This window comes from Strix uralensis, chromosome 4 (genome assembly GCF_047716275.1).
Source record: "Strix uralensis isolate ZFMK-TIS-50842 chromosome 4, bStrUra1, whole genome shotgun sequence".
NCBI classification, from domain to species: domain Eukaryota; kingdom Metazoa; phylum Chordata; class Aves; order Strigiformes; family Strigidae; genus Strix; species Strix uralensis.
The window spans coordinates 79,665,967-79,693,779 of record NC_133975.1 but is presented as its reverse complement, the minus strand read 5'-3'; the positions used below and the strand labels follow the sequence as shown (position 1 = coordinate 79,693,779).

General features: G+C 39.8%; 1 protein-coding gene across 2 annotated transcripts; it reads right to left on the bottom strand.

Moving 5' to 3' along the window:
• Positions 1-743: 743 nt before the first annotated feature.
• Positions 744-25,131, bottom strand: SMARCA5 (SNF2 related chromatin remodeling ATPase 5). 2 transcript variants are annotated; one of them, XM_074867392.1, is made up of 24 exons: positions 24,771-25,131; positions 22,228-22,302; positions 19,637-19,803; positions 18,787-18,887; positions 18,026-18,126; positions 15,893-16,072; positions 14,281-14,436; positions 14,063-14,194; positions 13,142-13,210; positions 12,678-12,787; positions 12,187-12,413; positions 10,368-10,489; positions 10,127-10,279; positions 8,797-8,933; positions 7,949-8,093; positions 7,599-7,718; positions 7,263-7,373; positions 6,599-6,712; positions 6,292-6,414; positions 4,873-5,005; positions 3,763-3,881; positions 2,605-2,817; positions 2,075-2,185; positions 744-1,043 (listed from the first exon to the last, which is right to left on the bottom strand). In XM_074867392.1, the coding sequence occupies exons 1-24, from the start codon at positions 24,909-24,911 to the stop codon at positions 978-980; spliced, it is 3,126 nt and encodes a 1,041-aa protein (XP_074723493.1). In that variant the 5' UTR covers positions 24,912-25,131; the 3' UTR covers positions 744-977. The 2 variants fall into 2 exon arrangements, with proteins under 2 accessions (XP_074723493.1, XP_074723492.1); XM_074867391.1 differs by lacking the exon at positions 24,771-25,131 and adding an exon at positions 22,457-24,481.
• Between the last annotated feature and the right edge of the window lie 2,682 nt (positions 25,132-27,813).

Genomic DNA, 27,813 nt, shown 5'->3' with positions numbered 1-27,813 from the left:
CATTTCTCCCAGTTTACACAACACTGATGCTTTTTGATATGTGTTCTTAAAAGGGCCAAACCAGCAAAGATTACTCAATGCAAACTGAGCATTTGTTTTGTGGGGTTTTTTTCCCTAGTAAATCCCAAAATTATGCTACATTAGATGATAGATGCCCTGTAACGTAGTTAATTTCATCTCAATTATTCTATGCCAGATACATAGAAAAGGAAGGACAGTGTAGGAAACGCTGGTGCACAGCCGTTTGATTAGCTCAGTGAACAGTGTGGATTGCCAGACAATTACAGTCTTGCACCCCAGAGTCAGCACCAGTTCTTTTCACAGTAATCAAGACTGTCTCTGCATTTAAGCAGGTTATTTTTATATATTGTTACCTTTTCTGTTCTGACTTGTTGCTGTTTGCTGGTAAAAACAATTCTACCATTCTTAGGCTTAAAAATGTTATAATTTTGTTCCAGTCTGTACGTATGCTGATTGTTAGTTCTTGAGGTAAATACCTGACCTTTCCACTAATGGCAAAACCATTCGTGCAGAAAAATTAAGTTCAATAAAGGTAAGGTACAGAATTTACAGAAATGGGGTTTGACTGGGTGACTTGTAACAAGAAAACACAACTACATAGTTCTATTGATCATAATGGAAAAAGTGTTCACAACACCCTAAGACAAAAAAAACATTGGGGGATGACTAAACAAATAGGTATCCGAGTGAAAACATTAAGGAAAAAAAAGTCATGAGAAGCCTTATTAATAAATGAAGCCTATTTATTACTTCAAGTGTTAATGGTAAAAAAAATTCAGCACAGCTGTTGCATTTAAAAAAGTGAAACTACATTAAGTACTATGTTTCTAGTTCAGTAAACAGATGAACCCGATGTCCTTTAATGACATATAGTTGAGCATTATACAGTACATCTTATGAAGACCCGTAAATTAAAGAACTACTTTTTAAATTTAGTGATTAGAAAAATTCTGCATTCACAGCTTTAGCTTCTTTTTTCTTCCACGACCATCAGGGGTGCCATCCATTTTGCGCTTCTGTGCCTGTAAGGTAAGTTTTTTAGTAAGTTACTGTGATACAAAAAGACTGTAAGCAAGCAATGCATTTCAAGTCAAAGCAGATGGAGACGATTTACACCCTGGCAGCTTTAAAATGTGATAAATTGCAATTGTTGCAATATGGCAAATACGCACATGCTCCTCAGGATAGCTGTTGTTTTGTATTCTTCCAGTTTTGGAAGAGTACGATTTCACAGAGGTAAAAAGTGTATAGAAACAAATAAGGATGTTATAAAGTTTCCTGTTTATGAAAGGGTATTTCTAAATACCTGTTTAAATATTCTGTGAACTGTTCTAAGAGACTTATTAATCCACCACTCTTTACTGGTTTCTGCACATCTGCAAATTAAGCTGTGTGTCTAAGTTTTTGATACAACTACTCAAACAACAAATGTAGGCAACAAAATGGGTAAAGTTGGTACTGCCTTTACAAAACAGGCCTGTGTATTTAGCAATCCTTTGAATTTAGTCAGCAAAGAAAGCAGTCAAGCATCTGTGCTGTTTTCCCAACTCTAGAAGCCCGTTTCATGAGCAACCCCCCATACGAGGGAAGTGGTGGCAGACAGCAGAGCCTACACGGGAACGCTTGTCCACAAGCTGTAGCATTCTCAGAGTGGAATGAACGGTCTGCATCGCCTACGTATCCCTCAGTCGTAAACTTATCATTTCTTTAGGGATAAAAATTAATCAAAAGGCCAAATAAATCTCTGGTTCATTTTACCAGGGTAAACCTATGCTGGATCCCAACTCAGTGATCCAAAACGTAACAAGTTGATCTGCTCCAAAGCATGTGTGAGCTACAGTTTAGAACCTCAACTTATTTTCCTTTATTTGACATCCACAACCATACTAGCTCAATGACAGCATGAACTTTAAGCAGCTCTTAACATTGCCCTAGGAGGTTTTTTTATTGTTGTTGTTTTTAAATAACTTTAGCTACCACTTTTCCTAGACAATGAGAAAAGCACCCTGTCTTCAAATGAGCTTTACCACAGAAATGCCTTTTTAAATCTTACCGAAGATGGTTTTGGTCCACGTTTCTTCTTTTCTGCCTTTTCCTTTTCTTCCAGTTCCATGTTTTCTCTTTCAATCAGGGTGATTAACGTATTGCATCTCCTTTGCAGCTCCTAAATTGCACAACATAGTCACTCACTACATTAGGCAGTGACTTAATGTAAAAATCCTATTATAGTATTAGAAATGCCTGTAGGTAGTGCCTTGGCAGAGCAAAAAAGGAATATTTTTTGATAGCTACTGTCTGGCAGGAATGGATTTGATCGCATATGTTTGCTTTTTAAAACATGTTTGTATTTAACTCAAATTCATGTTGATTTTTGAAAAATGGTACCTTGGAATTTTGAATTTCTCCTCCCATTAAGACCTGTTAGTTTACTGCATTTGCCATCCAGTAGAGTTTTTGGAAAGTCTATACAAATTTACTATATTGTGCACATGCACATACCTCAGTATTTCAGAAGCTATTTGATTAGCCTGGTGTATGACTGTGTTGTTATGAACAAAAAGCAAACCAGATTAATAGACATACCATTGCAGTTCTGGACTTCAGAAACCAGTCAAATCTGAATTGCGGAGAGTTTCGGATACACTGTCGTAATTCATCGTAGACATTTTCTTTATCAAATCCTAGCTTGTGAAGCATACAGATTAGAAAGCGGTCCTCCTCTTCAGTGTAATTCTTCCCTTTATTAGTACCATATGATATTCTCAGCTGGTGGAAAGGGGCTTTATATCTGCCAATCTAAACAAAACAAATAAGATCATATAAAACTAAGAAATAGTTCAGAATTAGCATGGAACTGTTTTATAGGAAAGAAATACATGAATACATGACAAGAAGATAGGCAGATGAACAATTCCAAGTTAGAAAACTAGATCTTTTATGATCTCTGGTGCTAAGTCATCACATGTAAGGAACTGTGGGTTCTAGATGCATCTCAACTGGTAAATTCTGGTTTAGACAACACACAGCTTTGTGATCTTTTGATTTACGGCAGACTGCAGACCTGTCACTACATTTGAAAACAGTCAAGATCTGCCAGGCTTCAAATGGCAGCGATCCTTTTAACATACAAATCCTCAGGAGGGGTCAAAATCAGAGTAAAAAGGGTACACAAGACTGTACACACAGTTCAGCTGCATTCTGGTTAATTTGAGTCAGACCCTGTTCTTCCCCTGACTTCCCTAGAAGAGATAACTAACTAGTCAAACCTGAAGTGTGTGTGTGGAGGGGGGAAGTTCTGATACACTGTCTTAATCTACTACAAACCTGTTCATTACCAAACCCTGGTTGGTGAAACAGATCAGAACAAAAACCTCCTCTGCTCAGTAAGTCATCCCTTTTTAAGTGCTCTAAACATAAATATAGGATTTTCAGTTACATGGGTCCAAAAGAAATTCTGCTTCTTCAAAAAGCATGTAGTTACTGGGAGTTTGTTATATGGCACTATCAACTGTTTGTCCTATGATAAAGATGATTGTTACAAACAGGAGGTTGGGCCATACCTGAAGTTATCATCACAGCTATTAGCCAGGACAGCACTTCTATAGAATGGAAAAGCTATAGGAAGCAACTGCTGAGGAACATGCAAAAAGAGGCAAGTACAATGCCCAACAGGTTGTCACACTGGCTAGACACAGAGTCCTCCATCTCAAATAAAGGAAGCAAGAAACACAGCAAAGATACCTTTGTATCAAGTGCTTTTTTTATGCTGATTCGTCTCTGAATTCTGGCTTCTCCTCTTTCTATCTGAGCCATGATCTTCTCTATGTCTTGGAGTTCATTGCATCTTTCCCAGAACACGGCTAAGAACAGAACAATTGGTTAGTTTCTTATCATGCATCTTAAAAGTTAGGGTTTTTCACCTTAAAAAAAAGCATGTTAGCTGTTACTTCCTTTCACCAGAACTTACTGCTGTATGAGAATAGGCATGCCTTTACCTGGTAAGGAACCTTCACTTCCTGATATCATGTGTTGCAGTATTACAAACACTATTTTGAAGGCGGTAGATATAGGAGTCTTCAGTTTAAACAAGGTGCGATACAAGCCAGAATGGCTAACAAAAACCGATCTCCTCAAAGAAAAAACCTTCTTCAAATGTAAACTGATATAACAGCAATACATTGTTACAGAGGGAAGTGAGAGGGCAACCAAGTGGCTGAAGACAAGAGCAAGTGTCTAAAAGACAGGTGTTTAAATAAAAGCATTTTTAAAATAATTTTTCACATCTGTAAGTTACTATATACATTTAGAAATTTAGCCCTGGGCCCTTGCAGCTGCCTTACAGTAGAAAACACTTCTGAGACATCAGAGGTGAGTAGCCAAGTGGACTTAAGTTATAAAAACCAATGGCCGTTATACATGCAGTCACATAATGTTTACTGTATCCCACTCTTGATGAGGGTGAGGTAGTAAAGGTGTAAAGATTCAAGAAAACTACTGGTTGGCAAATACAAGGAAAAGTGAAATCTCTCGAGCTAAGCATTGTTTCTCAGCTTTTTCTTTTGCAAAAATTAACAAGAATTGAAGACTATGCAGTTAAGAGTAGATTTATGATATTTAAAGTGGGTCAGTAACAGTTTCCGTGCACAGCTTTAATAATTATGCAGGGACTAAACATGGTAAAATCTAGATCAGTAGATCCCAAATCCGTCAGTACCGAATTCTACCCTGAAAGTCTCCAAGAGCTGTGTAAGAAATTCTCAGAAGATGTGACCATGTTCATAGGCAGTCCAAACTAGGAAAGCAGCATTAGATATGGAACTCACAGAGTTGACTAATCAAAAAGTAAGTTACCTGAATACTCAATGACTTCCTCGGGGGTTTTTCCTTCTACTTCTCTTGCTATATTTTCAATGTCATCACGGCCCCACTTCTCATTAGCCTTGATGAACTGGTTAAAATCTCTCTTATTCCAGTTAGTGAATCCCTTTATAACAATCAAAAGGAAACATTGCACAGGAGTTCAGTATTTGTCCTGTTCTATGTTTGTTTCAATAGATTTTTTTTTTTTAAATGGCCAGTAACACTTCCATCATTCCAACAGTATTAAACCTCTGCTTCCTCTGCACTTTAAGGTTAGTAGAAAAACTGTTTTTATACTGCAGTCACTGTAGTCTCTGCATCTAAATACTGCGTAATGATTAGCACTGGTTCTCTACCTACCTACTAGTTTTGCACAAAAGTTTTCAGTTCATAAATTAACCCCTCCTCCCAACATTCTCTGAAAGAGAACACGGGATCACTTTTTAAGAAGAAAAATCCCTCAAGTGAAGCAATAGGCTCTACAATGGTTTGGTTTTGTTGACAAGGCCCACCAAGTGCCTCACAGATGCCATCAGCCTTTTTCCCTGCTCACCTTCACTCAGGACTAAAGCCATCTTGTGATGATGCTCAGTAGAGACAGAAACAGTAACACTGAAATTATCAGCTGCCAAAATAGCCTAATTTCATATTAGCAATAACTTTTACAAAAACATTCTGCCAGCGATGTTATGATTTAGCCGCAGCTTACTTGATTGTACTGTTACACTGTTTTTAATAGTGAACTGTTCCAGTGCATTACTACTCAAACAAGAGATCTTGTCCTCTAATTCCACCCCCTGCAAGATACAACGTGAAGATGTAATACCCAAATAAGGCATAACAGCCATTAACCTGTTTTAAATAACTTAAATGTAAATGTATGTGCTACCCAATTATATACCTATTCAGCTTACATCCTCTTAAAGGGAGGGACACTATCTACTACCAGTCACATTTAGGCAAACTGACCCTTCACCCTGCAGGACTCACTTACACATGGCAGTGATACTTTGGCAGAAAATATGCTTTAAGTAGCATTTTCAGCTCTGCAGCTGGTCTGTGAGGTCACACAGCTGAGGAAAGATGTCACAGCCTACAGTCACTGCAAACTTGGGAAGCCAGACTCTTGTCACTGGGCTAGTTCTTGCTCTTTAGGCTTAAAATACACAGAACATAGATCAGATTCACCAGAATCTGAGTGCAGTAACTAATCATCTGGTGCATCTTCTTCAAAGGTATCCAGGCCCACAAAAAACCAAAAGCTAAACCTCTTCTCAGTATGAACCAAAATTTGCAGCTGTGTTAACTGTGGCATGAGTGAATCAAAGACCAAGAAATGTTCCTATAACACTGTAAAACAAAAGCAAGCTTCAGCTGATTTCAGATTCCTCGCTTGAGAGCCAACTATACCTGGGTTAGAAGCTTCTCTTTTTCTTCTAGTTCTTCATCATTAAGAGGTTCAGCCTCATCAATCTTAAGCTGCTCCTCCTTTTGAGCCTGGGCCGCATTTGGAAGATCAGGATTACGAGGTACCTGAAAGGATTGCATTTTGTAAAATTTGTTTTTTTCCACAGATAATTGCCTCTCTTCTCTTTAACAGAACTAATAATTTGTTCAGCTCAACATGATTTTACTTAAATTAGTGTGAAAGGCAGCACAAGTACATATTCTCCTACTGTTGCAGTAAACTGTAGCAAGGTGTGAATTCTTCAATTACCTTGTATCCAATTGTTTTCCTGTAGTAAAGAATCTCTTTTTCCAGTAGTTCAAACAGGCGTGGAGGAAAGAACTGGAAGTCCTGTACATTTGGCTGTTTTGGAGGCCGTGGTGCCTGAAATACATACAAAGTTTGAAATTTGACTCCAGAATGTGTTTGCTTGTAATAACTGACTTCAGTTTATGAGGGGGAAAAAAAAAAGAGGCTTTATTGTTACAAAAGTGCACTGTCTTAACTAAAAAACAAACAAAAAGCCACACCATGCAAGAGACAACTACAACCATGAAGAATTCTAAAAGTAAAAGACCTGTGAGAAAAGGGGAGAGGGTCTTCTGGAAGGAGGAAGAGGCTGGGGAACGAGTCACACATGCATCCCCTTGAACAAAGTTCAGGTATTCTGAGCAGCAATAAGGAAATCTTCCACAAGTAAGGAAAATTCACAGCTGCTTAAATAAAAATAAAATAAGAAACGCCTTGGTCTTGCCCTCCTAACATCTTACAAGTTTCATTCCGCTCTTTTTTTCTCACAGAAGCCTGTCTCAAGTCCTTTGGAGTTTTCTAAATTTAAATTGCCTCCCAATTTATAAAAGTGAATAGAGCAGTTTTTATGAATAAAGACTAATTTTTCACTTTCAGCTTTTTATCATGCAATTGGGCAACTCACCTTGGGTGCTTTTGGCTCACTGACTCGAAGAGCCTCTCTGAAGTAAGCATCCACAGCATAATTGGCTTTTCTTTCCCGTTTAGGTGGTTCAATCCACTCTGTAAACGCCATCTATTAAAACAAATCCCACCACCCCAAAAAATATTAGCCTTGAAAAATATTCAGACTACCTACAAGTTTATATAAAACTTAGCTCTACATCTACTTCATTAAATAAGTAATAAAACTTATAAACTATTTTCATAGATTATACTATATTTTAACCAACACTTCTTAAATAAATATGGTTCAACCACACCACTCCGGTCTTTCCTCCAAAAGAAATTTAAATGTAACCTTCTGTTTTTCTCTGTAGTCTTCCCCTTCAAAATTATACACGCTGGACTCTGTATCCATTGTGAAATTCCTGAGCGAGCTTTCACCCATCTTTGAAAGTTTTTCATTCATTTCCGCAGTCTTGGAAGGGGGAGAGAGAAAAGAACGGGAGCCATTTTGAAAGGTACTTAATTATAAACCATCTCATTTACAACAGCAGAAAACCCAAACATGTTTGACAATAAAAACCCTCAATAGCAAAGCTACTATTCTCTCCATCTCACAATAAAGTTATCATCTAGGGATATGCTATCTTGCCATCAAATTTAAGTTCACAAGTGGGCTTCTATATTTTTTAAACTTCATCTCACCTTCTTTGCACCTCTTTCCAAAATGTGATCAATATCTTCATCTGTAATTTCACTTTCCTTTGAGGCAAACACATGTGTCGCTCCATGTCTAATCATTTGCAGCATTTCATCCTTCCCAAGTTTATTCAGGTTTTGATCCACCAGTCTTCCTGAAGATAAAAGCATTGGAGGATAGCAACTAACCAAAGAGTTTACATTATGGAAGGAGAAATACATGATTTTCCTCCCCCTTACATTTCCACATTAAAGGTATAGCCTTTTTTCTCAGTAAAGGAAATTCCAAATGAAGAAAAAAACAAAGGAGAAAAAAAAAATAGTGAGCAAAATCTAGCCAGGGATCACATATATTTGCTTTATTATACATGAATTGTGTTCAAACAAACCTCATTTTGGATGTGAGGTCTTCCACACTGGCTTTGTTATGGTGCATGTTTTCACAAGTTCCAGACTAAACCTTATTGAATCATTTTTTCAGAAATAAAGTTACTGATTCCAGTCAAGCCAACCAAGAAGGTTACATTGTCATCATTTCTCCCCATCTACTAAAAAAAGGCATTAATTTCTCCATTCAAAGGATAGTGCTTTAAAAAATAAAAAAAATCTGACTGTATCCACTTGCCTGTAATGTATCACTAGGGAGCTAATCAAAAAGTTAGCGAGGAAAAGCCTACCCCTACAGTAAAATAGATTTTCAAGTGGATCAGGCCTTTGCACTCCATCTTTGGAGTTCAGCTGAGGCAAAAGCAGCACTCCCATTGATTCTTACTAGCTGCTTTCACCATAGTTCACAAGTTGTGAAAAAAAGAAGAGAATCACATCATATATACAAACAAATTGCTGTCATATACTCGCCTTGCTGAATGACTATGGAATCTAGTCGGAGTTTCATTTCTGCACGTTCCACTATTCTTTCTTCCACTGTATTGTCTGTGATAAACCTGAACACTCGAACAGTCTTTGTCTGGCCAATTCTGTGTGCTCGATCCTAGGCAAAAAAAAAAAGTAACATAAAGTAGGTACCAAAATTTCAGTACTTGGTTTTCAGCATGACTACATGATTAGTCTTCAAATTCTCATTAGTTTCAACATACTAATTTACAAAGCACAATAGCATAGGTTAGTTAAATCTTTATAAACATCCAGTTAAATATGACTTCCCACGATAGCACATTCTTATCTGCACTGCAAGTTTTGTGGCGTTTTTTTCAATAAAATCAACAATGACTACATCTCTAGATGTCACACCTAAAAATAGTGTGGGTTTTTTTGTTAAATCACACAGGGGAGAAGACTGGATGCTCCTGACCTTATGTAACCTTCTGTAAAATCAAAGTATTTAAGAAATTATCTCTGTACTGACCAAAAGCTCCCTTTTTCAAAATCGTCCAGTTGTGCCATGAATATTTCAAGAAAAATACAATGCACCACCTCACCTGACTGGCAAATCATTAACCACTGTGAGAATTAGTATTCTGAACATACACCTTTAGTGGTAGCTGGAACTATCTCACTTTAGCTTCCAGACACCAGTTCCATCATTCTTTTGAACTAATTTTTGCTAGAATACTTGAGAATCTATAGCTTAACTGAAATAATTAAAAAGAAATATCCAAGATTTGTCACTGAAAGGCCTTATTTGTCAAAAAACACTTCTAGTTTTTAAATAGTTTTACTTTCTTATGTGATCAGTAGTGTTCTCGGTATGTCCAGAGGTTAGAGATGCATGCAAATCTACTTCAAAAAAAAGAAAAGATGGTTGCTAAAATGAGCTTGTTTACCACCATAAAAGCAGTTTTTGAAAAGTTTAATTCAGCTTTTCTTTCTCGCTTTTTTTCTGTCTTTCAAGACAGAAGTAAAGCTTTATAGTTTTGGAATTAACATGCCACATCATCGTTTTTTTTAAAAAAACAAAGTAGGCTATTTTTGTTAAATGTTACTAAGAGTACTGTAGCATATACCCAGCATTTCCCACTGCATAAAACATTGTATAGCACGAAAGTGACTGAGGGTTCCACACACAGTGGAAGCTGCACTGGAACTGAAAATTAGTCTTACAAATACTACTCCTGTGCTAAAACAGGAAAAATACCAATTTATTTTGGAAATACTACATCACGCCACACATTTCTAGGAAAGTTCCATGAGAAAGAAGAACATAATTTCCATCTGGATTCTTACCATAGCTTGAAGATCTACTTGTGGATTCCAGTCTGAATCATAGAGAATTACAACATCAGCAGTAGCCAAATTGATTCCAAGACCTCCTGCCCGTGTACTCAACATAAAAACGAATTTTGAGCTACCAGGTTCGTTATACGCATTAATAGATGCCTAAATAAATAAAAGGAACATATCAGTTGAACCAAATGTTTTACGAGTACTATTTTTACTTAAATAAAATACTCGAAATTTTAAATACCTGTCTCTCATCATGTGGTGTTTGTCCATCCAGTCTACAATATTCATAATTTCGCCACATACAGTAATCTTCCAAGATATCAAGGACTCTGGTCATCTGGCTGAAGATTAAGACTCTTGAACCTGTTTCGGTAAAAAGCTTTCTTATGTTTGTTTTCACCAAAGCTTAAGATTTATCAAACTCTGCAACTTTGCATTACCAGAAAGGGAAGGAGGGCAGTTCCACATACTAAGAAGGAAAGTAGTTAAGAATTTCAGAACCCAATATATAACGCAGGGCTGCAGCCACTGCTATCATAGCGGCTGTGTGGGGCTTAGCCACCTACTGGGATTAAACCAAAACAGTCCTTTTTGGTGCCCAACGTGGGGCTTGAAGGGTTCCAGATAACAATAGAAGTGACTGGAGTGTGCTAGACTGAATTCACAGCTGTTAGAGCTGTTTAGTTACTAACTGGCAGGCTCCTGAGCTTGCTTGTCCTGCTGCATATTAGAGTCTAGTTAGTGGCTGCCTTTTTCCTTCTGTTTTCTGTTGTACTGCTTATCAAAATGTTCCCAGACACAGCAGAGTAAGATGATAACACAAATATAAACACTTCAAGGAGTGTAAAGAATGAAGTTTTTAAGTATTTGTTTTGGATTTAGATATCTAGAAATGAAGTAAGTTCTTCTTAAAGAATGGTCAGTTTACTTACCTGCCAAGAACCTCCAAAAAAATGTGTGTATGGATATACACACACAACCATTTCCAACCGACTTGAGAGATTTAAGTAAAACACAGATTATTACAAACCTTCCACTTCCCTCTATATTCTCTTAATATGATTTTTTCATCCTTCGGACTCAAGGTCTAATAATGAACTCTCTTTTGTTTAAGTCGATCACTTGATTTAAGACCAGGCCGATTTAATTGCCACATCTCAACAAGAAGCCTCTTAGCAGAAAGAAACCAAGATCAAAAAAAGCACAGTAACCACTGAATTCTTCTTTTTCAGTCTTACAATGACATGTACCGCCACAGCTGCTTGAATGATACCTGGATACAAAGTACAGGGTACTTCTATATTACCTAAGGCTGAGGTTTGGACTTGGTTTTATTATTCTGCAGCGTCTCCTAGTCACAAACTTTCCTCCACTCCTTTAGCCAAGTTACTTCATTAAGTCATTAAATAATGACTTAAGAATTTATTTCAGAGTAAAAAATTCTGTGGCAACTGAGTTTTACAGTAATGTATTCCAGAGCTTTGTCCGTACCATCAAATAACTTTAAAATGACTGAGTGTTCCCCCATGTTTGTGTGCCTTAAAGAATTCACTGAAAAAAACTCAGGTGCTGCTCAAAAACATACCCAGCAAGAAAGACCAACATTTCACAAAAGATTTGACTTTAACCCTACATGAAGACTTTGAATCTGAAATGGTACTTCATGGCAAATCAAAGGAGTGGCTGAAATACCACATGATTATGTTTCAAACAGCTAATAATGCTAAGAAAGAAAACCTAAGGCCCAGACCAACTGATGTTTCTGTGGTCCCAATTCAGTTGGGACAAAAATAAAAATAAAATAAAAAAAACCAAAAAACAAAACCCAAAACACTTCACCATCATAAAAAGCCATAATGGACTATTGATCCAATTCTTTATGAAGGCACTTCACAAATTGGTTTTGTATCAGCTATTTATGGTATCACGCTAGAAACCAACAATAATCCCGGCTAAAGTGTGCTGGCTTTTGCTCAGGATACACGGAAACATTAACAAGCACTGGCTCATTTTTATCATCGAACCAAACAACTCTCAAACAACAACAATGAGATGCATACCTTGTTCTTTCAACTTAGGTAGCAATTTGTCCAATACTACCATTTTGCCACTGTTGGTGACCAAATGCATATCTGTTGTGTAAGGTGGACCAGGTTCTGCTCCATCAAACAGATATGGATGATTGCAACATTTTCGCAGCTGCATGAGAATATTCAACAGTCTCATTTTGTCCAGCTTCCCAGCGGAATTCAGTATATCTATATCCTTCATTAAGATTCGCGTATACCTATCATCAAAGAAAGAAAAAACTTTTGTAACTCTAAAACAAAGTTGGCCTTTCTTTAAATGATAAGTATAATCAAAAGCTCCCCCTCATTTCATCAGGTAGCTCTCCCCGATACGCATGGTTTTGTCATCACAAAAGCATCACAAGGAAACATGTATGAGTTGGGAGTACACCAGAAGGAATTAAGTTCCACACAATAATCAAGTCACAAGCAGCACATTCCCTCTGAGCGTTAACCACAGCACAGTCAAGCATGCGAATTACCATTCTCGTTGCATTTTACTGAGACCCACATAAATTTTAACTTCCTTCTTTGGAGGCAAGCTTTTCTCTACATCAGCCTTAATGCGACGTAGAAGGAATGGTCGTAGCACCTGAAAGAGATTGAATCGTAAAACGTACTTTGGCAACTGAAACACTGAACGGGTCAACAGACAAAAGCAGTGCCAATATTCTCTATCTTGAATGTTCAAACCCCGGACCTATTACCAGATCATCTGAAAAAGCAGTCTATATGGACAGGTTATTTATTATACATGGGTATATATGGGTGCTTTCTTTGGAAGACTCAAAGATTGGGCCAAAATCATCTTTCACATGAGGAGGTAAGTCTACCATAGTTTAGGAATAAGCTATCTAACCCTAATATTCTGTCACAAGCAGCATTAGAAGAATTATTTAGAACTTAACTTAGGTAAATGTAACACACAAAAAGCAGAAAGACTTACCATATGGAGACGTTCCACCAACTTTTGATCCCCAAGACAGTTGTTTGTATCAAACCATGAATCAAAGTCCTGTATCAACAAAATCATTGGTATGTAAGAGGTTTCCTTTCAAGATGCAATGTCATTACAATGGTGAATAAATACAACTCAAGTGATTCTCTTAGGCAGGCGATAAGTAAAAGAACAAATTACCCTCTTCAGTCTATTTTTATGGAAAGCTCTATTACAGACCATCTTCCAAAAAAAACCCAACAGAACAAAAAACCCACAAACCTCCACACCATTGGGGGGGGGGAAAAAAAAAAAAAAAAAAAAAAATTACTCAATATGTGAGTCCTTTTCTGTTGAAAAAGATTCACTCATATCACTCCACTGGACAAATTCCATCTGGAAGAAGCATACTACTGCAGCATTTGATGAAAAATGAAAAGGAAAAAGTAAAGTTTTGGTGTAATGCACCACAAGGCTTCCCTTTCTACAGATGTTACACTCCCAATTCATCAACACAATTAAGCACATCCTTCACTTTGTGAAGTCTATTGCTCATTATATCGTATCTCCCAACTCACAGGAAAGAAGTCTTAAGATAAACAATAAGGTAACTTATAGTTAAATATAAGAACAGAATTAGTTGGTTTAGCCATTCAATGTTTAAACCTATTTTGAAATGCAGTGGGGATCATCTTCACATTGTGATTTTAAATACCTCTTACATCTGCTAAGCTCACAACAGCCCTTAAAAATGGCCAAGCTGAGAAAAATAGTCTACCCTACTATACTTCACAATTCTGGAAACATTTCTAACTGTCAATCTACCGTTATCAGTAACTGATACTCCTAACTATACATATTCAGGTCTATTTTCAAGTCTGGAAAACCAGCAAAGTTAATTTAATTTGATTAGCAGGAATGAAGACTTACTTCAGAGGAGTTGAAGACATCTGGCAAAAGGAAATTAAGAAGTGCCCAGAGTTCATGTAAGTTGTTCTGAAGTGGAGTTCCAGTTAATAGCAGCCGATTTGTAGTCTTGAATTCCCTCACAATTTCTGATAACTGAAGGACATTGAGACACGAGCAAATATAAAATTACTAGTCCCCACACCCCCACAAATCTCTCTTTCAGTGAAAGTATAAATTACCTTTGATTTTTCATTTTTAATCCTGTGGGCTTCATCTATAACTAGGTATCTCCAGTTAAACTTTTTGAATACCGATTTCTCTTTGATCAGCATTTCGTATGATGTTACACAGACATCCCACTCTCCAGGCAGCAACACATCTCTAACAAATGCAGCCTAGACAACAAGGTGACAGTTACTGAGGCTTTGTCAAATCTAAAACAAAAGGAACACACTAGCACTGTTAAAATTTTAAAACAATGTTGCTACTAAATTTGAAAGAAAAGATAAAATTAATTAGAGAGGCATTATAACACACAACCATTGTAAAGCTTGACAATTTTGTCAGTGCTGAAGATGCTAAAACCCTTGGGGGCAGAGCAGAGAAAGGATTTCAGCTCTAACTTCTGACTTTGGAAACTGCAGATGACTACCTACACGTGTGAGGTTTTCAAAAGCTGAACTAGAAGATCAGAACTCAAAATTAATTTTCTGTAGGTACGATTTGGGTTCTTTTTTGTTTTAAGTTTTAAAATGGTAGGTTTTGATTATAAAAAATAAATCCAAGCACACTTTGTTTGGCTAACTGAACGATTTCTAGAATGCTAACATCCAAGGTTAAAAGCGGACATGGTAATCTGTCAGAATTCGAAATGCAGAACTTAACTCATAAGCAGGAAATATACTGAAGAAATAATAAGAACTTTTGGATTCCAGAAAGATGCACTAAAAAAATCACAAGATATCAGACCTGGACCAATGACCTCCAGAACTATTTAAAGTTTCATCAATATTTTGTAAATTTCTAACCCAACAAACTCTGAAAATAGAGATAGATGTCCTTAGAATAAAAAAACAAACGAAAGTCTGCTGACAAAAGCAGAAGTTTAATGGCACTCTTCCTTCCATAAATAAATGGGTAACTCCAGTTGACAAATCTACAGATGTATCATCATATTCCATGTTTTTTAAGTTTTCTTTGCCGTGCTAAAAAAAAAGTAGCAAAGAACAGACACTGAAGTTACAAGAAGGGAATGCTTGAAATAGTAAGGCCATAACAGACTGAACAATATTTTCTTTTACAATTGACAAAATTCACACCAAATAAGATCCATTTGAATACCACTTTTACCAACCAACCGACCTTGCCCCCTCCATCATTAAGCTGACAACTATTTTCAGAAAACAGTTCTTTAGTGACAGACCCCATAATCCTCTTAAGAGCTGCTGTTACAGTCAATACAACGTACTGTACTATGTCGAGTAGAAAATAAATTACTTTTTTACAGATTTAGATATTCATACAAATGACAGCACTTTACACGAAACGCTTCATTTTCCTATGTTAAGGTTTAGCAGGTTTTGTTGGTGTACAGAGTGTATTGCCTTCACAAAAGGAGAGGGAAAATCTCTGGACAAGAAATTATGAGTGTAAAGTGATGAAGCGATATCTGGGCAACATATGTGTGAATTCTAAACTGGTTATATTTTAAGTAGGTAGCACTCATAGGTCTTACTATCTGATCACTACAGATCCAAGTAATATCCTTCCCTGTGAATGAAAGGTACAGGTGAAGTACAGCAAGATCACGTGGTGGATTTACACAGGAAAAACAACCGTATCAAAACTTACTCGCTGGTCTTTGTCACCTATCAAACAAACTGCTCGAAGTGTAGGTACCCATCTCTTGAATTCATTCATCCAGTTATGTAGAGTGGACTTAGGAACTAACACCATGTGAGGACCAGGAATATTTCTGTAGTGTTTCATATACCCAAGGAGAGAAATTGTTTGCAGTGTCTTTCCAAGGCCCTGTAAGAGACATTAACGTGTCAGAAGAAAAAAATCTCTCAGGAAACACCTTTAAAAGAAACCCAAGAGTGAGCTCTGAGTACAACAAGGAAGACACATCAGACTGAACAAGTGAGGAGATATATTAAAAACAGTGCTACTCACAAGCGTCATCAAAATCTTGGTTAGGAAAACCTTTTATGGCTTCCCCCATTTAATTTACCAAAAAAAAAACCCCAAAACAAAACAACAACTAAAAGTAACATTCTCAAACCTTGGATTACAAAGTTAGAATTTTGCCTCACCCTTCAAATAAAACACATTCTTAGAAGTGCAAGAAAACATTATTTCATAAAATTTTGCTCTGTAGACTAGGGTGTATTCATATTATTTATTTAGAGGTCAACGAACTTTACAAGCTGGACATATGCATTCTCTTAAACTTGAAATAAAGTGAATAAATTAAGAACCCTGTAAGGAGGCTTTTATAGGCTACGACATGATGTCAGTTCTTGCAAGAAGAAAGCCCAATATAAATGTAAACAGCTGCATATGTCAAAGAAGAAAACAAATACTAAGCTTCTTTAGAAGTACTTTAAGGGCTCTGTTCTTTATTCAACAGAAATATTTAAAACCTCCTATCTTCAGCATATAATTTTAATTAAAACAAAACTGAGGAAGACATGCAAAAACCAGATCACTCATATCATTTAAGTAATTCAAAAAGATTATGACACAAACACATGGGATTTAAAAAACCCAAAAACCATCAGTGCACATTATTTTTACTTCTAAAGTTCAAGTTTTTGTCTTCAAAATAACCACATTCCACCTAGTGTAAGATGTGGAAAACTGTTTACAAGCTGTGTGAAAGGCATTAATAAGTTCAAAAGGATTAATATTTAAGAACGAATCAAAAAACGTTTAATGGTAAATATTTAAACTCCTCAACGCAAGATGCATTTTGGAAGATGACAAATCCAGTGACAAAGTTTTTGTTAAAACAAGCCTGCTCCACTTAAAACTGCACTCAGAAAAAAAAGTCCTCTAATCATAAGCACTTATGTCAAAGAAAATATTTGAAATTTAACTTGTTACTGAACAGTAATTTAAATTCATTTGTTTCTAAGTTATCTTGAAGAGGTTTTATTACACAGAAAATAAATTACCAGAAGATATGAGAAATGCAATATACTGAAATAAAAGTAGATTTTTGGTTTTCCTTATCTGCTCCTTATGAAAAACAGATACGACTAAAATCACTGAGAGGACAAAAACATATCAGCCTGATGAACCAATACAGTTTCTTCTGCATTCATCCCTTCTCTTTCAGGGAAGAAGAACAAAATCAGAAGCAAAAGCTACTACAGCCAGTGCTGACTGAAATATCCATGGTCATGGTGTGAAAGAAATTTTAACACAGCTCTCTGGCTACATCTATCTTTGCATCATTTTTTGCAGAAGATTTCCCACTGGAGTAGCCCTTGCTGTGAGATCAGTCCATATAGGACACTCATATCCTGCTATCTGCATTTTACCCTAACAACAACAGAGTGTTCCCACATTTGTTGCTCTTCTCATACACGACACTCTCTTCACAAGGGCAGCTTGAGAATACTGTAACATGTATTTTTTGCAGAAATAACTACAGAATAGCTGCAATTTATAGAGGAAAAAAAAATAGAGGACACGTCATTCTATGGGACAACTCCCCTCCAACAAATTTTATCTTTTCTAAAGGTTGACAGATTCCCTTTTGATATGACTATTTCTTAAACTGCTGGCACAGTTTATTTATACTAAGATACCTGTGACACTTTTAACATTAGTGACTTAAAATACACTAGAAGATTTGGAAAATTATACATTGCATTTTGTGTTATTAAAACCCCCATATATACAGCTGAACTAAAATTGTATTGTATTGTATCGCATTTGTTCACAAGTCCCCAGAAACATGGGCTAGGTGCATACCATTTCATCAGCCAGGATACCATTGATGCCATTTTCATACAAAGAGATAAGCCAGTTCAGTCCTCGGACCTGATAATCACGCAGCTTTCCCCACTTAACATCTACAAGATATGAAAGAATACAGACTAAAAGATCTGTAAAAACTTAACACAGAATTTCACCATCCCTTGCCTGCTAGCTGACGTTGATTATCTAAGCTACAGAACAAAACCAAGTAGCAAATTTCATGCAGTAAATTCCAAGGACAATGCAGATTGGAGACAGTGACATGTTAATTTTGTTTCTGCAAGCCGCTCTAACAGCTTTATTTTCTGCAAGAACCCAAAATACACAGAAATTCTAACTCTATCACCACCCCCCAAATCAGAACACAGTCGAACGTTAAAACAACAGAATACTGAATTCTGTTAAATGAACTGGAAGCTGTTAGGTACTTCAAATTGTATCAGAAGATAGGTTACATATATAAAAATTGTAAGATGGCAGACTTAAAAACAGCTAGCTCTTTCCTAGTAACTAAAGTATAGCAACTGGATTGCTAAAGGGCAAGGCTCACTGGACCATCTTTCTAGCCTGACTGAAAATAAACAGTCCCTCGCCAATACGTTTTGTCCCATTAGACCGGTGCTGGGGTTTTTTCCTCCTTCTCCCGTCCCCCAGAATTGATTCATTGTCCTTAGGAAGGATAAAAATAAACTTCATTTTGAACAACATTTTGAAGGACAAGAACAGGGGCAAAAAAAGAAGACGACGAAACGCACATGATGGGGATTCTTCAAATCGAGTGCAGACATTAGTTGTCTTGGAGCTTTCTGTTAACAGCTCCTCGTCTTCTTCCTGCTCTGTTCTACGATGGCGGTAGCTGAAAAAGTGCAAGAAAGAAGTAAGTTTCTGGCTAAACTGAAAAGATGTGAAACTGTTCCAAAATTAAATATGACATCGTTGCAGTACAGAATGCAAACACCCAAAGAAGCTTCCAGCAAGATTCTTCAAAACAACTCGTTTGCAGCTGATCAACTGAAATGCTGCTTTTTAACTCTTTAGAGCCACTATCGTTTTAATAAAATAAGACGAGCACATTTTTAGCAGGCTCAAATATTAGAGCAAAGTGACGGGAAAGGGATAAATTGTGTGCGTCAGTGCTGGCCTTTAACTACAGGACAGGGAATGACACTGTATTTAAGAGCTCTGGAACATCTGCCAAATGCTAGATATACTGTAGCCATATGAGCTGCGATGAAGGCAATCCAAATTTCTACACTTCTGATTTTCAAGCTGCCTCTAAGATGCAGTATCAGCATACTGATGTTCTCCGTGAACTCTTACAACTTACAGCCACAAATGCTCTACACTTCTGCCCCCGCTTCTCTTCATGCTGGAATACATTTAATCATGATAGTGCTTTACCACCAACACAAAATTCTTGTAACTCCTAGAATTCTTAAACAACCCTCAACTTACAGGTGGGCAGTTGAAAAAAAAACCCCACAATTATACAGCATAAAACACACACCAAAAATAGGACAAAAGACTAGCAAGTTTAACTTACGCTTCTAAAGTACAATAAAATCCATAATTACAGTACAAGCTGGCCTACATGTCATCACTCACTCGCCAACTGACAGTAAATTCTGTTTCTCATCCTTCTTTATTCGTGGACGTCCAGGCTTCATTTTCAAAGGGGAAGTCGGAGTTTTCTGAGCAGCAGGCTGAATGAAATGAGCAAACAGCTCAGTCTGCTTCAACAGATACTCAAATCTGTTTGCTCTGTCTGTTTGCTGTTGACAAGAAAAATTAAGTGGAACAAGTGTGAGACATCACAGTATGTATTCATTCAAAAGAAAAAGCTAACAAATGCTTTTTAAACAATACAGATTCACATTTCTGTATATAAATAGCCACAACAACAAAGAAGAAATGATTAACATCAACAATATAACTGTTGCTGACAGATCCAATATTCTTTTTCGGGGTCAAGGCTAGCCTTTGCTCCACAGTAAGATCAAAGTTGCAAGACAGATCTGCGCTAAGACTGAAATCTGACTTTGGCACAAAGATTGCATGAGTGTCACCAGACAAGGCCAGAGTCCCCTTAACAACGCTTTCCTATCTAAAATGATGGTCCCACTCTCAGAAATTTAACCCCACCCAGCACACACAACATCGTTCAATGAACTCGTTCATCTCATCAACCTGGCAACAAATATTTTCTACCACATTAGTTTCTTGCCTGCTCAGTGAGATACACCACCTCACTGCGGTGTCAGATAAGCAAAAAGCTGGCATGAAAGGGGGTGGAGTGGGCAGAAGAGCCCATAGTAGAAGCCAGAATGCCTATTTCAGCAGCAGAGACCTCTTAGATATGCTCAGTCTAACTTGTCAGACTGCCCCCTTTGATATAGGCTGCTGTTTCTGCTGTGCAAAAAAGATCACAGGAGACAATATTTGTATCTAAAAGGTTCAGTTCCTTTGAGAAAGGTTCCATTTGGATTCAACACACCTTCCCAAGGCCACATCAAGGCTTTAGAACAGACAATCAAGACAAAAACCAGTTCTGAGCTTAACAGCAACCACTCTGTCATTCTGCCAACTGCCACAACATAACCTGGTATTTAGCAACTTGCACAGTTAGAGGAAGTTAGTTTTCTTAGTAAAAAGGAACATACGTTCCTTTGAGAGACAAACAAACATTTACATTCCTTTGAGAGACAAACAAACATTTGCATCTTGTAGACAGGACACAGACAAGAACTGCTTGTACTCTGCAACCTTGAGCTATCATTCTACCAACAGAGGAACCTTCCCCGTTTTCTTCAGTGCATCTTCCAACTACTGCGACAATAAAACACAATCCTCCCTGTAATCATGCCTGTCTAGAGACTAGAAGAGACAACTCCAACTTTCTTCAGTTTGCCAGGAAGTAGCACAAAGAAATTAGCTGGGTTATTTTCAGCGGCAAGAAGAAACAACACAGGAAGCAGCAAATTATAAGAAACAGTTTCACTTTCCTATGAAGAAATTCCACATGCAGTCAGAGACACTGGAATTACAAACAGGAAGAAAGGAAAATGGAGAAACAGAGAAAGAAAATGCAATGACATGGCGAGGAGTGAACGACTCCATCTCTTACATTCAGGATATTATAAAAACTAAAAATAAGGAAAACAGTAAGTTTTCTCCTAGCTAACCCATGAAGCACAGAATCACCTGTCTTCAAAAGCTCGAGGACTCTAACTAGAGCTTCACAAAGAACAAATTAAATTTCAGAAAAAGCTAACAAACTCCTTTTCAGTCTAGACAAAGTGAAAGTGTTGAAAAGTTGGCCAAGGCTTACAGTCAGCACTTGTCCTAAACAGCAAACCTTTCCTCAGCCTCCTGTGAATTTTGAAAGCTAACTTTTATTTACTTTGACTCATAAACCGTACTGTTTGAAAGAATTTGCCTATTTTGAAGTCCTCCTACTAAAGCATATTTCAACTGAAAAATGCAGTTCCTGCTCAAAGCCTTACGCCAAACCCTTCTTTTTGCTGCTCACCCCCACAAATCGAAATCAATATACTTTTCCTACAAAGGACCGCTACTCCTGCAGTTCAAAGTAAGTTTGGAATTATTTTCCCATATTCAACAGTGATATAAAAAATGTCCTAGACTTCAGCTGATTCCATACATTTAGAAAGTAAGGTAGTAGCCCTTTATTCATGGACGCTTTCCTAGATAATCCTTCCATTTCTGACTGAGAAAGTGAATACTCAAATTTTCATAATCCCCCTTGCTTACAGGAAGGACAACTCTATAGATAACTTCAAAAGCATCTTGACAACTTTTCATTACATTTTTTTCCCCTAAAACATTTGAATATTTCCCATTACACCATTCTTGTAAATCTAGAGCACCTCAGAACTGCTAGGGCTATACTTCCTAGAAACAGCAAAACACATTTAACAGTTATTCCCACAAATGACTACAGTGGAAATAGAGAAAGAGTAGAGGACCAGTGAGCAAAATGCTAAAAAGGAGAAGGGAGGGTCTGAGGGGTTTTTTTCTGGATATTTTTTGGTTTCAAGTTACTTAAACATTTTTGAGTAACTAGACAAAGTTTTATAAACCTAGTTAAGAGATTTCAAACAAGCAGAAAACTAAACTCTGTTTGAAGCAGTTGCCTAAGTACTGGATAGCTGTACACAGTCCCAAATACTACATACCATTTTCTCTTCGTACGTAGGATCTGCTTCCTGGATTTCTTTTTGTTTTCCTGGTGATGTATCATCAAAAGATTCCTGAGATGAAAAAGAATTAGAAAAAAAATATTTTCTGAACACGGGAAGATACCCATGAAAAGGAAAATAAGCTTGTTTCAAATTATTATCTATCCACATCAGATGGCACAGCCATCTTTTGCTGCTTTGATATAGTCAGCTTTCTATTACTTACCGTAAAATTACCTGGAGATGGATCAAAGATCCCTGCCACAGGGTGGGGGACAGAGCTAGATTTCTGTAATCCGATTTAGCTCCATCACTAAAGCATCACATCAATGTGAATGAGACAGACAGCTGTGGTCCAGGAGCTCAGCATGCCGCTTCTGGGGTGCTGAGCCCAAACCCTCCTAAAGCTAGCTCTGGAGACTGCTGTGAAAGAACTAGCTCAGGTCCCAAAGCAAGAGTAGTTTCAAGTTTTTTTCCTTTTTCCAGATTACCCCAATCCTTCATCACTCTGTATCAAGGGAACAAGTCTAAGTAAGAACCTGGACTGCAAGCAGAGTAGGAATTTAGACAAACTGCATTTTCCCCCTATTTAGTTTACTAAATCAAATAATTGTACCACTACTAACAGAAAAATGAGTTGGTTGGGAGGGGGCAGTCCTCCCTCAACCCCCCTTCCTGCCAAATCCTTGACATACTGCCTTCAATTATTCTTTCAGAGCAGGGCTTTTTTATCCTTGTCTCTCCTGTTACTAGGTTAACTCTTTCCCCATCACGTCCCACGTGTAATTTTGTCTTCTGTTCTTAAAACAAAAAACAACGGGATGATCCTTCCCTAGTGAACCACGCTAAGGCAGTTATTACAAAATAATTCTTGAAAGGGTGAGAAAAGGAAACAAACGAGATGCCTTCAAACTCATTATTAACTGTCTGTTTAATTGAGCCAAGTAAGAACTGAGCTAAATTCAATCTTTACTGGCCAGTGTAGAACAAAGGAACAGGAAAGTAAGAAACAACATGAAACAAAGGCAGGCAAAACACGGGATGTTTGTGGGTGGGCATTTCCTCATAAAACAGGCAGGTAAGGCATGTGGAAACAGAAGAACCCTAGTAGAAACGTTTTGTTCACCAGTCAAAATAGAAAGAGCTAAGCATAACAAGTTATGGCTAAAGATCTTTTAAACTCATACCCAAATCTTCTTACTCATTTCCCACTGGACTCGGCCAACACCCACCTACCAGAGAGCATAAGCACTGGACTGTTTGAATTTCTGTACAAAATTCACGTTTCCCCTCAAATGCCTAATGCGCCAAGCACAGAAGCGCAGCAGCACCCACCCGATCTCGTCACGTGCAACAAAGATGACAAAACCTTGCAATTTAGCTGGAGAGCAAGAAAAGCAGTCTCTCAGGTGATCAGGACTTCCAAGCAGCTATTTCTACCGCAACTTCCCTTTATGCAAGGTAACCCCTTCCCCACGGGAAAAGGAACTAACTCAGCCTGCACGGAGAGCACCTCAAGAGCACGCGTTTCACAGCCTCCATGCGCTTCACCCAGCCCGGAATTGCCCTATTTTTGCAGGTTCGAGCAGGACTTATTACCCACAGTGCTTTGGCTACTTGCTCATCCCAGAAATATGGTATTTGCAAATTTATTTAGATCAAGTAGGCTGGACTATACAGCGTGACTCAAGAGCACAAAACACCCAGCGCTGAAAGCAGGACCAACCAGTTTCCTCGGATCGTTAAAGAAACAATGCTGCGATAAAATTAGCATCTCCAGGCAATCGCTCAAATCCCTTGAAATTTCGGGAATAAGCACCTGTTGCCAAAAAAAACTCCCTTCAAATGAAAAAAGTTTTGAACCACTTCGGCAGACAGAAAACGTTAGTTTTTTAGAAGATGGACTTGCTGGCGGCTGCGGCTGGGATGAGGAGGCTTTTTAGGGAGGGAGGAGAGGAGGAAAAGGCCACTTTCAAAAAGCGGGTAACGAACCTAGAAAAACCTCTGTGCTTAAGCAGCGTGTGTGCGGAGGGGTGGGAGGATGAAGCCCCCACCCCCAAAGCGGGCGGATGCGAGAGGAGCACCCCCCCCCCGCTTCAAAGAAGATACTCACACACGAAGGGACCTGGCGGCGAGGCCTCCCCTCCCCTGGTCCCCACGGCAACAGCCGGCGGAGGAACACGACGCCCGCGGCCCGTCTGCGGCGCCCGTTAGGGGGAACGGGGGTCGGAGCCCCCCACACCCCCTCCCTAACCACCGCCGGGCCGTGTCCCGGCCCCACGGCCCTCCCTCCTTCCCGCCCGGGCCCGGGAGCTCCCCGGAGGCGCCGCCGCGCTCGGCACAGCCCCGCGCCCGCCCCTCCATTGTCTCCCGCAGCCCGGGGACGCCCCGCCGGCGCCGTCCCTCATGGCGGGCACCTGCCGCCGCGCAGCCGGGCGCGCCCCCGCCGCTGCGCCCCCGAGCCCTCGGGAGGGGGGGGGGGGCGGGGGGTGCGCGCGTGTGTTTGGGGGGGGTGTCCCCACCGGGGGAAGGCGCCTGACCTCCATCTCGGTGTCGACTCTGGACGGGCCGGCGGCGGAGGGAGCCGTCCCCGCGGCCTCGCCGCTGTTGGCGCCCGGCGGTGGCGGCGGCGCGGGCAGCTCGTCCGGTTGTGGCGGCGGCGCCTGCTGCCCGGCGGACATGATCCTCGCCGCAAGACGATGCTCCGCCGGGACCCGGGCTTCCGCGCCCTCTCGCCCAGCTGCGCGTCCGACGGAAGAGAGGGCGGCCGCCGGGCCGCTGGGGCTGGGGGGAAGCGGGGCTCTGAGCCCGGTGCGCGGCCGCCGGCGGAGGCCCGTCGCTGCTGTCGCCGCTGCCGCCCCGGCTTTCCGGGCGGGCGCCCACCAACCAGGAACCGAGCCGGCTCCCCGCTCTCGCGAGAGCCCCGCGGCCGGCGCGGCGGGAGCGCGTGCGCTGCGCCAACCGCCGCCTCGCCTCTGCGTGGAGGGAGCCCTGGCAACGCCCCCCGACGCCGGGAGGGGGCTCAGTGACGTCACTTCCCCCCGCGCGCCCGCCCGACGGTGGAGGTGAGGGGCCGCCCAAGCGCGGGAAGGGAGCGCGGAGCCCCGCCCAGCGCTGAGGGAGGGTGGCGGGAGAACCGGGGGGGGGCATGGCGGGGGCCGGGCTGCGGCCCAGGAACCAGCCGCCCCAGAGCCTCCAAGAAACGTTCCGCGACGCGCAAGCGGGAGCCCCGCGGTGGGGCCTGGGCCCGGGGTGAAGCCCTCTGCGGCCTCCTGGCACCCGTGTTGGAGCTGCAAGAGTGTGTAATTAAAGCAGGTGACTACACTGTGTTTTAAGGGAACATTACCAATAAGGGAAACTTTGTGCAAAGTCAAAATCACTTCCTGTCACTTGTGCTACTGTATATGTTCCTCATCACGATTTTTTGTTGTTAAAAGCAAGAGATGGGCTGAAGTTAATTAACATCACAGTGCTGCTCTCTTGACAAGGTCACAAAGGCTTGTTATTAAAATTTAACTGGTGTGCTCTTTAAAATACAATGCAAGGAGGACACCACTGCTACCAAAGAGCAGGTCTTCATAAAAACAAGTGCTTTTTTTAATGTCTGCAATAGAACATCTCTCCAGAAGAAGCGTGAATTTTGAATAGGACTTGAATGTTCACCAAAAAGCGTGCCAGAGCTAACTGCTCAAGTCACCTTCCCTCACTTTATTCGCTAGACAAGGTTGGCAGGTATAGAGGTACGGTTTTATAGACCAACTGAACAAAACGCAGCATCTGCTCCTGTCTTGAAGCCAGCAGGGGCTGCAGACCCCTGCCTCAGGGCATGACTGAGCACAAACCTTTGCTCAGGCGAGGAATGCTCCTCACTGATCACCCCCACTTAACACTGCCAGGTACCACGTCCCAGGGTGCACATCCCAGAACCACCCTGGAGTGCACAAAATGGACGAAACTGTACAGGAAGGTAAATTTAAAAGCACCACTGTTGCGCTCCAACTGCTAACAGAGGCTGAGTCCAAAGGGCCTGACCTGAGCTAGTCTGAAGCAAAAGTCCCCCGAGTGGTACACGGTGTGGACAAACGGGTACTCCACATCAGCTGAATTGCTCTACAGATCTACTCCTGCAGGTTTGTTATATTTTTGTTATATCCATATCTGCAATCACAAGGAGTGTTAATGTAGATGCAGGCAGTGAGTGTATTCCACAGGTTTGTGAAGCTGCGTCTCCCACGTCCTGAGAAACTCTTGTAACCATGAAGGTAGCAGCATCTCTGCAATGATTATTACAACTCTTCATTCCATTGTTTTTACTGCAGACATCCTTTACAATTCTTTGAAGTTGAAATGATTAGCTTTGACATTTCCAAAAGACTGTGTCACTTCATTTCTGCCAAAACTACTCAGAATAACTTCCCAGAAAAATCTCAATTCTTCTAGAATAGGATTTCTCAAGTAATAACAAGTTTACTGACATATTTTCCCACTGCTTGTTGTCATCTCTTATCACAGATGAAAACCCAATCCCTGAGCTTTGCTGAAGGATTTTCTCTGCATTCAGGGAGACGGCTTTAACTTTTAAATATATGCAGCAGCAAGTTATACACTAAATTGTATTAGCTTAGCCACCTATACTATGCCAGCATAGTTTTATGTCCAGTTTTAATCTGCTCTGCCTCAGCTTCTGCCCCCTCTCCTCTTCTAGAGTTGCTTCAGGTGATGCAGTGCTGTCTGCATGGTGTGGAGTGTCAGCAAGCACGGGAAGCAAGCTACACTCCCCCCCCCCCCCCCCCATTTTGCACTCTGTTGTCTCCCCTGCAAAGCACTCAAACAAAACCACAGGTGGAGGATCACTGGTTGAAGAAAAGCGGGGAAGAAGTCAGGCATTTAGGAAGAGAGGTGAGGATGTTTCAGCACCTTCAACACCATCTTTTATAATCAGACTAAAATCACCAGGTAAGATCTGGTTTGGTGGAGGGGGTGAGAAAAGTTAGTAAGGGGAGAAGGGAGAGAAGCACCACCTCCATCCAAATCTCATTGATTTATTTGGCCATCCAGCAAAATAAAACAGCACCACATCAGTGGGTGGTGTTGAGATACTTGTATGCCTGGTATCAGAAAATGTTAATATGCTATCATTCATCTCTACTTGAAAATTGTTTCTCTTCTCTTCCTGGCTACTGCTTTACCTTCTCCGTTCCTCTTACTCCTGAGAAACTCTGCCTTTACCATAAACTATTTTTTACTTAAATTTCAAAGTTAACATGCAAGAAAATACCAGCCCCAAATATTTCATTCACAAAAGGTGAAACATTATCAAAAAATATTCCTGGCCAAAATCTTAATTCCACAATAGAAACAGCAATATACTTTTTTCTCTCTCTCTATGTCAGAGGTAGGGAAAAAAAAGAAAAAAATTAATCTTGCAGTTGTATACAACCTCCAATATCATGTGAGTATTTTTGGATAACCCTAACAGAATAGAAATGAAATACAGTTTTATAGACCCAAATGCTTCTGAATAGATGATTCACTTCTCAGCAAAAATCCTAGCTCTAGCTCTAATCCATCCATTATTTCATT